The 15000-nt window shown below is 44.2% G+C and overlaps 2 protein-coding genes across 3 annotated transcripts in view; one reads left to right on the top strand and one right to left on the bottom strand.

The window, feature by feature from the left end:
• Positions 1–4819, top strand: part of ap5z1 (adaptor related protein complex 5 subunit zeta 1) — a 22909-nt gene extending 18090 nt beyond the window's left edge. For both annotated transcript variants that reach the window (XM_083649146.1, XM_083649145.1), the window contains 3 exons: positions 911–1043; positions 1459–1673; positions 3637–4819. In XM_083649146.1, coding sequence (XP_083505272.1) covers positions 911–1043; positions 1459–1673; positions 3637–3910 — 622 coding nt within the window. In that variant the 3' untranslated portion in view covers positions 3911–4819. The remainder of the gene's footprint in view (positions 1–910; positions 1044–1458; positions 1674–3636) is intronic.
• Positions 4820–4907: 88 nt separating this feature from the next.
• LOC310787716 (monocyte to macrophage differentiation factor 2-like) overlaps positions 4908–15000 on the bottom strand; it is a 25624-nt gene continuing 15531 nt past the window's right edge. The window contains exons 3-7 of the mRNA XM_083649205.1: positions 14576–14736; positions 12717–12791; positions 11013–11114; positions 9050–9119; positions 4908–7808 (exon numbers count right to left, since the gene is read on the bottom strand). Of these exons, the coding sequence (XP_083505331.1) occupies positions 7608–7808; positions 9050–9119; positions 11013–11114; positions 12717–12791; positions 14576–14736 (609 nt within the window). The 3' untranslated portion in view covers positions 4908–7607. The remainder of the gene's footprint in view (positions 7809–9049; positions 9120–11012; positions 11115–12716; positions 12792–14575; positions 14737–15000) is intronic.

Below are 15000 nucleotides of genomic sequence, written 5' to 3'. Positions count from 1 at the left end.
AGCCAAACGTGGAATAGTCTCCACGTCTCCATAAGGGACAGCCCCACCCTTGCTACTTTTAGAGGTAAACTTAAACAATGGCTGAAGTCCAACCAGTCACGTGACCACAGGTAATATGTTTTTTTGTGTATTGCTACTATGTATTTTTATTTTTGTAAGTGCATTGCTGCTATGTATTTTTGAGTGTATTGCTGCTGCTTATGTTTTACGTTTTATGTATTCTGTTTTTTATGTCTTTCGGGGACAACGGATGGAAATTAGCCTTGTGCTAAATCCGGCAATTTTTACACTCTTATTATGTTCCAGGTGACTGTATCTGCTTCATGGTTTTTGTGTTCATTGATTTTGCACTGTCCCGTCCAAATAAACAAATAAATAAATAAATAAATGTAGATGGGCAGATAGAGGAGAGAGTGAAAGCTATTACCAAGTATATGCACTACATTCTCTCCTTGGGCTAACTTCTAGCCATTGGGGACTCCCCTGCGCCCCCTCGTCAAGCTGACGTTTGAGTATATGGAACTAGCTGCCGTCGGCAAGGCTCCAAGTGGAGGCTGACGTTGGTGCATGTTTCCAGCTTTAGAGCTCTACTCCCAGCTTTGCTTCACGTTGCCATCAGCGTTGCGTGAGCGTGACGTTCTTTTGAATCATAAAAAAACAAATCAGTTCAACTTTATTCCAATGCATCAGCCATCAAGAAATGAACCTCTGCCATTTGTTTTCGCTTGGACGCAGCCAGCGGACACAACGCAGACGCAACGCGAGCAGTGGAGCATGTGGCGATGCCTGATTGCTATATATGGCTCTCATTGCCTTAGTTTCACCCTCATGTGTGTGTCTCTCTCTCTCTCTCTTTCTCTCTCTCTCTCTCTCTCTCTCTCTGTGTGTGTGTCTCTCTCTCTCTCTACAGAGTGTTCAGCTGCCACCTGCTGAGGCTGTGTAAGCTCCGCCCCTCTCTGGTGGTGGACCAGTCTCACGAGCTGCTGGAGTTCGCTGGAACCACGGCCAACGTCTACAGCAAAGAAGAAGTCTTCACACATGTGGTGAGGAAGCTGTGTGTGTGTGTGTGTGTGTGTGTGTGTGTGTCTGTGCGTGCGTGCGTGTGTGTGTGCGCGTGTGTGTGTCCGCGTGCGTGTGTGTGCGCGCGCGTGTGTGTGTGTAAATGAGATATATAAAGGTGGCTCATGTTGACTTGACTTGGCAAACTTGTATCCGTGTGTTTTGGATCCTGTACAAACCCCATTGTTGACATCTCACGTCTCAGCCCTTTTTGCTGCGTATGGAACTCCGGTCAAATCCATCACTGAAATAATAAAGACTCAGAAATAACTGTGTGTGTGTGTGTGTGTGTGTGTGTGTGTGTGTGTGTGTGTGTGTGTGTGTGTGTGTGTGTGTGTGTGTGTGTGTGTGTGTGTGTGTGTGCGTGCGTGCGTGCGTGCGTGCGTGTGTGTGTTTCAGGTGTGGGTGCTGGGCGAGTACCTGTCTGTGTCATGTGACTCGCGCTGCTCCGTGGAGCTCATCACGTCCTGTTTCGAGGCGCTGGAGGCGGTGCTGTTCGAGGTCACTTCCTCGGCCCCGGCCCCCGGGGAGGCTCCCCCCGCCCCCAGGGTCATCACCTCGCTAATGAGCGCGCTCGCTAAGCTGGCGTCGCGATCACATGACCTCATACCCAGGTGACTGACAAGACATACAGTGCACTCGTTTTGCCTACAGCAGGTTGACGGTGGCGTGGCACATGGGTATAGTGTCACACATGCATACACATACATGCACACACACACACACACACACACACACACACACACACACACACATGCACACACAGACCACAGACCCCTTTGGCTGTTTTCATTATCACAATTTTAGTCAAAGGTCAAAGCAGTTACTGTAGGTTGTTATTTAATCATTACGGGACCAATCTCTGTTTTTCTCGTTGAAGTTTATGTATAATGATTTTTATCCTGTGCTTCTGCTCATCCCTGCAGTTATATTAATAGCTGTAGTCATTTAAATTAGTTATTTTATTTTGGTAACACCTTTGTTGTAGCCTGATATCAGACTGAATTGTCAACTCGTTACACTCAATTTCCTTCTCCAGTCTGACATCACCTCCACTCTAACTGATTTCCATGAGGGGGATCCCCCAGGGGAATAGAGTACCTCAGGGATGACGTATTTTCTTAGGCTTAACCAGAAATCGCCGCCATGTTGGTTTGTCAAGGGAAAGGTCTATGGGGTTTTAGAATGGGGATTTCACTTAAATGCATCAAATAAGGTCTGTGGCTAACAAAGGTTTATGGGCAGATTGTGTTCAGCAAGATAATCTTCACACACGTGGGCCACTTTTATGACTTTTGAAAGGTAAATGCGCTACGAGGTTTCAGTAAAACTCAACTGGGTGGAGGGGGCGGAGTCAAAGGTGTAGACCCAGGCAACCTTTGTTGCTCAGCGCTCATTGCTGTAGTGTTTCTAGACTGTTGTGTCCAGTATGTTTTCCTTGTTTTTCGGTTGAGGTTGAGGTTTCTGTAGGTGGCGCTCTTTCCCTTTCCCCCCTTTCCTATCTGTACAGCTGTGGTGGCTGTTGTTGTTCATGCAAGCTTCCCAGTTTGTCTTCTGTTTATCCCAAAATAAACCATTGTTGCTGCTGCCGGAAATGTAAAACACATCATTTCCTAAGGAAGGACCTATCTGACATTGACTGTTTTGAAAAGCATCTGTAAAAGCTTTCATAGGTTGAATCACTCTTGTGTTAAATCAGTCAGTTCTAGATGGTAGCAAAATGGTAATTTATTTAGATGAAAATGTCACAGTAATTTAACTTGTGAAAAAAAATCTATTAGATATGACATCAGTATTCGGGCTGCTATTGTAAATTTTACACCATAGATAGACCATCATCATCATCATATACAAGGGAGTAATGTCTCGGTTTCAATTTTTGCCCCACGGATGATGTCACAATGTCTATGACATCATCAGTGATGGTCACTCGAGCTTGTGGTCACTGACACATGTCATCAGTGATGCGAAGTTGAGCAATTGCGGCGACCTGCACGGCGGGCGAGCTGGTAAGAATCAAACATGATTTCTAGTTAAAAATATGGACAGTCACCTTGATGTCACCTATTGGTTTTTGGGCTGGTGTTTTTGAAGCCTAGAGATGGGAGTGTGGCCGTCGCTGGTTCTGGCACAGCTCACGCAAGAATGCACGAGACCAGGGTTTTCCCAGAGCCACAGCTCCAGGCCTGCTATTGGTCCGTGTGTGGCAAGCTGCATAATCACTGGACAGGCGACCTGTCAATCATGCCCAAAACAGTCTTTTCTATAATCTATTTTAAAGGTGAGTTGTATTAACAGTTGTCGAACAGTTGTCATGAAAGGTGAAACTAGCTATATAGACCAAAACCGTGTTTTGAAACAGCCAGGCTGTAAACATGTTTAATGCTGTTGTAAAGTCGGGCATTTTAACATGGGGGTGAATGGGGAACGACTCTTTTGGAGCCAGCCTCAAGTGGCCATTCGAGGAAGTACAGATTTGATCACTTCCGCATAGGCTTCATCTGTCCAACCCAGAGCTCGCCACCTGATTTACACATATATTTCTGTCTTCTCTCGCCCTGTGTGTGTGTGTGTCAGGGTGTCCCTGTTCCTGTCGAAGCTGCGGACCGTGACCCGAGGCGGGTCGGTCCCCTGGTGCGCCGACGAGGACGACCTTGTTGCCATAGTGACGCGGGGGGAGGAGCTGTGGTCGCTGCTGAAGTCTCCCAGCGTGGCTCAGAGCGTCCTGACCCCGTCCCCCAACCTCACCCACCCCCGCTGGCACCGCGACACCAACGTGGCCCTGCCACTGCAACTCCGAGTCCTCACCAGCCTCACACACTCAAACACACCAAAGAACTTACATGGCTAAGAACTGAAGGCTACTAGATCATTCCATTGCAACATCAGCGCACAGCAAATCTGCCATTTTGGCCTGAAGGAGACTACTGTAATAACGCCAGTAAAACAGTTCACCCACAAAGTGCCTGCAGAAACACCTCTACCCAAATGGCCTGTGTTCTTCCCGGTAATGGTGTGTCTCTGTCTTGGTTCTCTGCAGTTTCCCATGAGCACAAGGAGGCGTTTTCAGGCCAAAATTGCAGCAGTGCTGTTGTCAAAAATGCATTAGAGCTTCGTCTCTTGGCTTCTATACTCTTTGCACACACGGTACACCTGCCCTCCTCTTTCACCTGTCAACAATCACACAAAAACATCAACATCTTCATGCACTGCCACCTACTGGTGCATCTGTGTAATAAAATGGGAGATTCCTCATGTAATGGACAATGCCAACAAGACTAGGGCTGGGTATTGCCTGAAATAACCCAGTACCAACTAGTATGATCAAAACTTCTCCAGTCAAACGATACCTGCATTGCATCCTTTTTCACACAGATCTAGAAAAAAATGACTATTCGTATGATTTTGCTCGCAGCCAATCGCCACAAGCGTTCTTCGGTTTAATGTATGATTGTATATCATATAATGTATGACGTATGATTGGCCCACTACCGCAACAGCTACAGCCCATACTGTCTGTGGGTGGTGTAGTCAAGCATGACGGAGTTGGCAGTTCAGTGTGCCGAGATGCACCAAAATGTTCAAAAGTATGGCTGTACTACACATCTGGGGGGGAAAGTATTGAATGAATAGTACTATATTGGTATCGGTATCACTTTATGGTACTGGTATTGTAATTTTTGAAACAATACCCAGCCCTAATGAAGACTTTAATGGATCCTGTCAGATCTTTTGCACTGTGTTTTTGTAAATAAATGAAGTTATTGATTGCATCTGATGTGATGAAGCACGCTTTGCACTCAAAACACAACAAAACCCACACAGAGCCCTCACATTGTAATATAGTGTCTCTCCTTTAATTAAATGATTTCTCTAAATATAATTTTACAAAATAGAACCTCTGATAGAAATTATTCACTTCCTGAGTGAGCGCTCTTTTCTGACCGTAGAAACGGTCGAACTAGAAGAGAAAGTATGATCTATTACATACAGTGCTTGGAAGAAGTAGGGTATAAAAGATCAACTCTTAAGAAGAAAAGGAATGTCATCAAGTGGAGGATTTCAGGAGATTCCTTGATGTTTAAACAGGGTATATGCAGCAAACCTTACGTTAAATTCAATACCTGTTAAGACCTTTTCAATATATTTTAACACCTCAACGCCACTTTCGTCACATCAGCGATAGGGGTGTAAAGTTTCATCACAATACGATATATAGATTCTTTGGACAACGATACGATATTTGCTGATATCACAAAGTGTGCCACAATACAATATCGATTCAATTCAGGGGTCAGCGATCGATATGAGACAATATATGTTAAATTAACACAATCAGCACAATAGCTACCAAATGCAATACCTCTCAAATGGCAATTAAGACTTTTTAATATTTTTAAGGCCCTTAATTGTCCCTAAATTGATCAACTTTGAATACTTTTCAAGACCCGGCGGATACCCTGTTCAATGTACATTAATGCTGGATAGAGAAGTGCTCTAAGAGAAGAGTGCATTACCCCAAGTAGACAATCCGCCCTTTTCAGCAGCCATTTTGTGTCCAAAAATCAAGAATTAACACAGGTGCAAGCAAAACATTAATGAGGGCCCCACTGGAACCAAGCAAAACATTAATGAGGGCCCCACTGGAACCAAGCAAAACATTAATGAGGGCCCCACTGGAACATCTAAATGGGTCGGAAGTGACCCTCATTAATGTTCCACTTGCACCTGTGTTACGTCCTGCCTTTTACACACAAAATGGGCTGCTGTGAAAAAGGTCAATTGGCAATCAAAAAAATAATGGGTATCACCTTTAAAACATAATAAGTAGGCTACACTCAGTAGTAGCCTACTTGTCTGGGCAACCATCCCTTATGACTTTAACCTTAGGTCTGGTATAGTGTTATATCAAAAACTTTCTAGTAGTTCTATGGTAACATTGGATTTTTCAGCTTTCAGATCCTATAGATTGGAATCATGAAAATTGATTTACTTAATGATCATCAATAACAATCACAACCAGGCCTGTTATCCTCAACTAGAGGTTGATACCTTCAACTTTGAACAAAGGTCGGTCGGCCTGTTTGAGTTTGAACTAGTATATCCTGTCTGCTGGCCACATCCTGTCTGCTGACCAGAAATGCAGTCCAAGTCAAACACAAGCTAAAAGGGCGAAAAATGAGGTACGCCTGTTTGTAACAGTGCTGGCAGCAAAGATGCCTTTGTCATCTTTACGCTAATCCAATAATAATCTAACAATATAATGTTTTACACTGTAAAACAGTGACAGCTCAATAAAACTGCTCCAAACTAAAGCCTGAGCTTTTATGTGTGCAAAGTTAGCAGGCTGTTGTGACGACGATATTTTGCTTTTCTGCGCTTTACGTGAAAATGAACAGAAAACAAAGTCAAAGTAATGGTGACTTGAATATTCTTCCACTACTGTATTTGAATGTAGGGGTTAGCACCATCGTAAAGGAATGTTAGCACTGAGGCTGCCTGGTTCAAATAGTTTTTGCGAATAATTTCTGCTTGGTACCAAAAGCGTGGGGTTTACTGCCTATAAGGATGAATTAATAAGGTGGGGTCACTTAAGTATACATAATTAATTTGTGCAAAACTTCCCTGTGGTTGTCTAAGAGCTTTCTGGCACATTGTGTACTGCACTTTTTGGGCAAACCTCACCCCTCTGCTACTTTAAACACACACAAAAAGAGTATTCGCAAAAAACTATTTGACCCAGGTTGAATTCCCCCTTTTCCTCTCCTTAAAGTGTTGCTGGTGTCTTCATCAGTTGGCAGTGCATATGGCCAGTCAGACCAGTTCCATTGTTCTTAAAAAAAAACTAGAATAGAGTAGAATCAGAATCATATTTCTGCATATTCTAATCTAAAGCCACTACAGTGCAGGTGATGATCAACACAGATTTGGTCCAGCCAGTCCTCATCACCTAGCAGCTTGGAAGTGGTTTAAGTTGAATATGTGGCTAGATGTCCACTCACTGATCAGTCTGTTACGTCCAATCCCAATGCGTCCTATTTTGACCTATTTGTGACGTTTTCGTGGCACCCAACCAAGTTGTTTTATTTGCCGAATCTTATTAACCAGGAAACAGAGTCACGCCACCGGGCCGGCCGAACGAGACTCCCGTGCCTGGAGCTCCACTCGCGGGTCGCGGTTTAAGGTCCAGCTGCGACCGGAGCTCCACGCCATACATACGTCCATACATACACACTCATATGCCATTTTTTCACACCCTGACGAAAAAGGGTACCTTTCACATTGGTATCGTCACACTGGGGGACTTGACAAATAGTCATAGGATGCGTTGGAAATGAGAACATGGTGGATTGTCAGGCTGAGAGTTTGGTCCAGATGTTTGGTCCCCGGTAGAACGAGCTAGGGAGAATTCACTTCAGTCTCCTGTCAGCAATGATGGTCGGATCATCCCTGAGTCCCTGACACACCAGTCTCCTCGGGGATGCTGGCAAGCAACCTCACTCACTAAATCCATTCTCCTTCTGGAGCCTAGCCCAGGCGGGCTCAGGTCACCTGGACGTCTGCAGCAGTGGCGCGGGCACGTACAGGTACCTCCAGATGGCGTAGTAATGGACGCCCGCTCCCATGGCCACGAACAGGTGCCAGATGGCGTGGGCGAACGGGACCAGGCCATCGCTCTTGAAGAAGGCCACACCCACCACGTAAAATACGCCCCCCACCGCCAGCTCGCACACACCGCCGTGGTCCACCTGGAAAGACACACACAACCAAGGTTATTATAGTTTTGCATTTAGTTATTGCATTTTATATATATATATATCAGAAAAAGTATTGTGTAATAAAAACTCAACTAAACAACATTCCATTTAAAAAATATTCTTAGAACAAGCAACCAACCACAAAAGACACATGGGTGTGGAGTCTGAGACAGTGTTGGACAAAAGCAGGAAGCCTGTTTCAGAGGAAGGGGGCCTATAGGAGAAGGCCTTTAACCCCTCAAATGCATGAAACCACAAAGCCTGAACACACTCTGTGATTGGTTCTTACCATGGACAGGATGACCTGAGTGCACTCTGTGATTGGTTCTTATCATGGACAGGGTGACCTGAACGCATTCTGTGATTGGTTCTTATCATGGACAGGGTGACTGAACACACTTTGTGATTGGTTCTTACCATGGACAGGATGACCTGAACACACTGTGATTGGTTCTTACCATGGACAGGATGACCTGAACACACTCTGTGATTGGTTCTTACCATGGACAGGATGACCTGAACGCACTCTGTGATTGGTTCTTACCATGGACAGGGTGACCTGAACACACTTTGTGATTCGTTCTTACCATGGACAGGGTGACCTGAACGCACTCTGTGATTGGTTCTTACCATGGACAGGGTGACCTGAACGCACTCTGTGATTGGTTCTTACCATGGACAGGGTGACCTGAACGCACTCTGTGATTGGTTCTTACCATAGACAGGGTGACCTGAACACACTTTGTGATTGGTTCTTACCATGGACAGGGTGACCTGAACACACTCTGTGATTGGTTCTTACCATGGACAGGATGACCTGAACATATTCTGTGATTGGTTCTTACCATGGACAGGATGACCTGAACACATTCTGTGATTGGTTCTTACCATGGACAGGATGACCTGAACACATTCTGTGATTGGTTCTTACCATGAACAGGATGACCTGAACACATTCTGTGATTGGTTCTTACCATGGACAGGATCACCTGAGCGCACTTTGTGATTGGTTCTTACCATGGACAGGGTGACCTGAACACACTCTGTGATTGGTTCTTATCATGGACAGGATGACCTGAACACATTCTGTGATTGGTTCTTACCATGGACAGGGTGACCTGAACACACTCTGTGATTGGTTCTTATCATGGACAGGATGACCTGAACACGCTCTGTGATTGGTTCTTACCATGGACAGGATGACCTGAACACATTCTGTGATTGGCTCTTACCATGGACAGGATGACCAGAGCAGGGACAGCTCCCATAGCCACGTATCCCAGCAGCTCCACCAGCTTGTATCTGCAGGAAGGCAAAAGCAAAGGATCACAGCACACATTTGAAGATGTTGGCCTACAACAACCAGCAGACCAGTGTTGGCTGTAAACACTCGCCAACAAGGTTTGTTTGGTAGCCTATGTCATGTATCCAGTGGTGGGTAGAGTACTGAAAATCTATACTCAAGTTCAAGTAAAAGTACAATTACTCCCATAAAAAATCACTAAAGTGGAAGTGAAAATTCCAAGCCCTCAAGTAAAAGTAAAGAAAAAAAAGGGGGGGGGGGGGTACCTGGTTAAATTATTCAAAGTACAAGTTACTTTTCTTTTCTTCTTCTTTTTACAGTGTACGGGCCAGTGCAAAATAATGATGTTGATAACACTTTTTTATGAAGTAATGCAGGTAGGCTAATCAAATAAATAAATATAGCCTATTGATAGTATTCTGCCATCTTGGTAGGAAAATAATAGGTGATTGTAATCAATGAGCTGTGTGTATTGTAGCACCATTTTGGTAGGAAAATCGTTGTGACATCATGGGAATACTATGAATACCAGGGGTTTTCAAAGTGGGAGGCGGGCCTCCCCAGGGGGGCTCCAAACAGTTTCAGGGGAGGCTCAGTGAATGGATTTTGTTGTTGTTGTAATATTATTAGATTAGTTATCAAAAGGAGATCACATAGTGATAGTGATGTGTGTGATTTGGTTAAAGCGATTGTTCAGAGATACAGTAATTGTGTGGAATTTTACCATTTTACCCATGTTTATTTATTTATTTGGTGTAATCTGACAGCAACACCAGGCTATCTTGGCACAATGGTTGAGTGTTTAAGGGATCAAATAACACAATCATGATCCCATAGGCATGATCCAGGAATTGAGCAAGGGGGCCGCCTTTTTCCCAGCTTTGTCTGGGGGGAGGCCCACAGTCTCAGACTTTGAAAACCCCTGGCCTATAGTTATGAAGAATCTCTCTCTCCATTTATTCCTCTCTACCCTTCTCTGCCTCACCTACCCATCTCTTTCTCCATTTCCCTATCTGTCCCAGCTGTGACTCCCGGAGTCGACAAATCAATTAAGTAAAAAGTACATTGCCGGCTCAAAAATATACTCGAGTAAAGAGTAGAAGTACAGTTTAAAAAAGATACCTGACAAGTATTTGTTCCTTAAAAAAATACTTTTTTACTCATGTGATTACTTGTAACTCATACACACCCCTGACCGTAGCACACATTTTATGATGTACAACCAGCAGACAAGTGTTGGCTGTAAACACTTGTGAACAAGGAGGTTTGTTTGGCATGTCGTGTATCAAACCAGGACACTGAGTGGACAGAGAGAGACAGTTTACACCGATCAGAGAGAGACAGTTTACACAGATCAGACAGAGAGAGACAGTTCACACCGAGCAGAGAGAGACAGTTTACAAACTTTACACAGATCAGAGAGAGAGAGACAGTTTACACCGATCAGAGAGAGACAGTTTACAAACTTTACACAGATCAGAGAGAGAGAGACAGTTTACACCGATCAGAGAGAGACAGTTTACGAGACAGTTTACACCGAGCAGAGACAGAGAGAGACAGTTTACACTGAGCAGAGAGAGAGACAGTTTACACTGAGCAGAGAGAGAGAGACAGTTTACACTGAGCAGAGAGAGAGAGAGAGACAGTTTACACTAAGCAGAGAGAGAGAGAGACAGTTTACAATGAGCAGAGAGAGAGAGACAGTTTACACTGAGCAGAGAGAGAGAGAGACAGTTTACACTAAGCAGAGAGAGAGAGAGACAGTTTACAATGAGCAGAGAGAGAGAGACAGTTTACACTGAGCAGAGAGAGAGAGAGAGACAGTTTACACTAAGCAGAGAGAGAGAGAGACAGTTTACACTGAGCGCAGATAGAGAGACACAGTTTCTTACCTTTCGTGGAAGAAGAAAACGTATATGGAGCCGACACAGGCCATGACCCAGATCAGCCAGCGCATGTGACACGTCCACGGGCCCAGCTCCCTCAGCATCAACCTGACGGGATGTCACATCGTTACAGGCCCGTCAGTACCATGTCACATCGTTACAGGCCCGTCAGTACCATGTCACATCGTTACAGGCCCGTCAGTACCATGTCACATCGTTACAGGCCCGTCAGTACCATGTCACATCGTTACAGGCCCGTTAGTACCATGACACATCGTTACAGGCCCTTCAGTACCATGTCGCATCGTTACAGGCCCTTCAGTACCATGTCGCATCGTTACAGGCCCATGTCACATCGTTACAGGCCCTTCAGTACCATGTCACATCGTTACAGGCCCTTAGGCTCTGAACAACCAATTTCAAAAATTGGATTCAAACTCCTTAGGGGCGTGAGATTTAATATATCTTCATATTCCCCACGGGAAAGCCTTCCTTTAAAGGGATAGTTCTGTTTGTTTGAAGTTGGGTCCTATGAGGTACTCTCATACAGTCAGTGCACTGGGTAAAGCACTCTGGACACATCGTGCACCGAGATAGGAGAACTGCACTCCAGCTGCAACAGGCACAGAGAGCTGTCTGCTGAGTGTGAAGGGGGCCATGAGCAAAAACGTAAAAAAACAACAGAAAGAATACATAAAGTGCTTCCATACTGCTCACCTGGCATAATGCAAGTCTCCACAAGCCCTGAGATGCTAAGTTGACTTGAAAATATGTAATTTACACCCTGTTTTTAGCTAAAATCGTCACTATAGCAAGGTTGTACCCTATTGTGTGTGTAATTTCAGCTGCTAGCTCCAGTGACGATTTCAGCTAAAAACAGGGTGTACATGACATCTTTTCAAGTCAACTTGGCATCTCAGGGCTTGTGGAGACTTGGATTATGCCAGGTGAGCAGTATGGAAGCATTTTATGTATTTTTTCTGTTGTTTTTTACGTTTTTTGCTCATGGCCCCCTTCACACTCAGCCTGTTGCAGCTGGAGTGCAGTTCTCCTATCTCGGTGCACGATGTGTCCAGAGTGCTTTACCCAGTGCACTGACTGTATGAGAGTACCTCATAGGACCCAACTTCAAACAAACAGAACTATCCCATTAAATATCTTTTTTTTTTTAATGAACATTAGAGCAAATATAATACGAAAAGCCAAAGGGTTAAATGCTTTTTATTTTATGTTTCTATGTGCTACAGAGCCTGAGATATGAAGGCTTTAGTGAATACCGACCGCTCTCTCTGAGAAGTTTGGACTTTTTTTTTTTTTTACAACTGTCATTTTTTTGTTATTAGAGCGTGTAAAGTACCGAAAATGGTACCGTTTTGGGTACCGTACCGAATTCCAGGTACCGGTATCGTACCGGTATCGGTTCAAATGTGAACGGTACCCATCCCTAATTATAACAGTTAACATTGTTTTATTTGTGTTTAACGTTGGAAAGGCCGTGAGGTTTTCAAATTAACCATCCCTTTTGTTTAAAAGTCGCCTTGAGATAGATTTGCAGAAAAGTAAAATGCCACGTTTTAGAGACGTAAAATCCTGACATTTTGTTTCAAATGTACGTTGAGATCGTACGTATGCCTGGTTTACAAACACCTAAAATGCCAGCGTTTTATTCTGGCGACTGGGTCGATCCAGTGTAATGTGCAGGCTGCCCACCAGGGGGAGTAGGAAGCGGCGATGAAGAAGTAAATGGCCATCCTGTCACACATGTGGAAATGCTGCTCCACCCTCCTGCAGAGAGAGAGAGAGAGCGAGAGACAGAGAGAGAGACCCAGAGAGAGACACAGAGAGAGACAGAGAGATACAGAGAGAGAGAGAGAGAGACACAGAGAGAGAGACTTGAACTATAGACTCTGTATAGACTTGAGATTTTAATTCTTTATGCTTTAACAACTTGAGACATTCATGCCAATAAAGCGAATTTGAATTTGAATTTAAAAGACAGAGAGAGAGAGAGAGACGCAGAGAGAGAGAGGGAGAGGAGGGAGAAGAGTTTGTTTTAAAAAAACATGACATAGTGAAAGAGTCACCTGTTGGTCATCCCTAATCTGTAAAATACAGTCTTTTGACAGAAAGACTGAGCTTTAAAAAGTGCTTCAGTTTGTTTTCCTTCAGTGGATAGAGGTATGAGCTATAAAGTGCTTCCGTTTGTTTTCCTTCAGTGGATAGAGGTATGAGCTATAAAGGCTATGATGGTGTTGACAGACTGAGGTGTCAGGAGAGCTAAACCCTGGGCCTGGCCTTCACAACACATGACACACTGTTTGTTGTGTCTTTTTGGAAAGCTATTATGTGGGGGGAAAGGAGAGAGAGAGGGAGAGAGAGAGACCAACCAACTCAGTCGCCAGAATAAAATGTTGGCAGTTTATGATTCTACAAACCACGGATACGTGACATTTACCAACAGTTTTACAATTCAAATTCAAAAATGCAGACAGTTAATTTGAAGACGCCGCAGTGTTTCCAGTTAATTTGAAGACGCCGCAGTGTTTCCAGTTAATTTGAAAACATTATGCGCGTGCGTGTGTGTGTGTGCGCGTGCGTGTGTGTGTGTGCTGTGCGTGCAGGTTTGTAACTGTGTGGAACCTGCAGAAGGTGTGTGTGATGTATTTTTCATGTCATTACCAGGCAACATCTGTCACTGCTTTGTTCTAACGAGCAGATTGTATGTCTGAGTGTGCGGAAAAAGGCATTGTTTACTGAAGCTGTGCATAAACACACACACACACACACACACACACACACACACACACACACACTGACACACACACACACACACACACACACACACACACACACACTGACACACACACACACACACACACACACACACACACACACGCATATCTGCCAAAAGCCCTTCCAGCAATTTGTACTATACCCACACAAGTTATACTGTACTGTACTGTACTGTACTGTACTGTACTGTACTGTATACTGTACGTTATATATACCATCCCAGTCACCAAAATAAAATGTTTTAATGTTTACGTGTCTGCAGAATTTGGAACAAAACCGTGGTTAATTTGAAGACCTCCAACACAAATACAACAACTTTACCTTTGGCATTTTTAAGCAAGTAAAACAACTTGGTTAAGGGTTAGGCTTTAATAACAAAAACGTTAAATGTGACTTGTGGTTGAAATGTAGACACACCGGGACTCGAACACGGCTCTCCGGTGTGAAAGGTGTTTACACCATCCATCCACCCCAACAACACCCTCACTGGCCACAGCTCCATTTCAATAGCAGACTGTATAACACTGATATACACGTATATCTAGAAACATGATAAGCAACGTATGTTTGCTTCAGAGACGATGACATTCCACGTATTCGTTGCATAAACGTACATTGCGAATGTTTTATTCTTGTGACCATGGCTGATATATACATCTTCTTTTTTCACAGTTCCAAGATATGTAAAACAACAACACACACAGGCTAATACACACTTAAAACACACACACTTAAAACACACACACACACACACACACACACACACATACACACACCGGAGGTGGCTGATCTTCCAGGCGGCGGTGTGGAACAGCGTTGAGGTGACAAACAGGCCGGTGAGCCCCGTCCCGTAGAGCCAGGCGGCCACGCGATGCCATTGGTCCACAGACAGGAAGTACAGCACAGACCCGCCCACCAGGCTGGGGAGGATCCAGAACTACGGCAGGTCGAGAGAGACACAAAATCACAAACTTAGGAGTTCTTATGGTCCTCACACATAGCCTACAGCCACTTCGCATCATGGTAGACTTTTCCTTTGACTTTTGTTGAATTCTTCAATGTTTATGGATCCTATTTAGCATTTCTGACCAGATCCTAAATTAAAAACAGGAAGAAGAAAAAGGGAAAAAGATTAGATGGGATGAATAAAACTAGGGCAAATTACAGATTTGCTTTTGAAAAGGCTTTTTCCCCCCTCATC

The sequence above is a fragment of the Poromitra crassiceps genome (assembly GCF_964638095.1).
Source record: "Poromitra crassiceps genome assembly, chromosome: 13".
Taxonomy (NCBI): domain Eukaryota; kingdom Metazoa; phylum Chordata; class Actinopteri; order Beryciformes; family Melamphaidae; genus Poromitra; species Poromitra crassiceps.
Note: the sequence above shows the minus strand (reverse complement) of the source record. Positions and strands in the feature narration are given on the sequence as shown.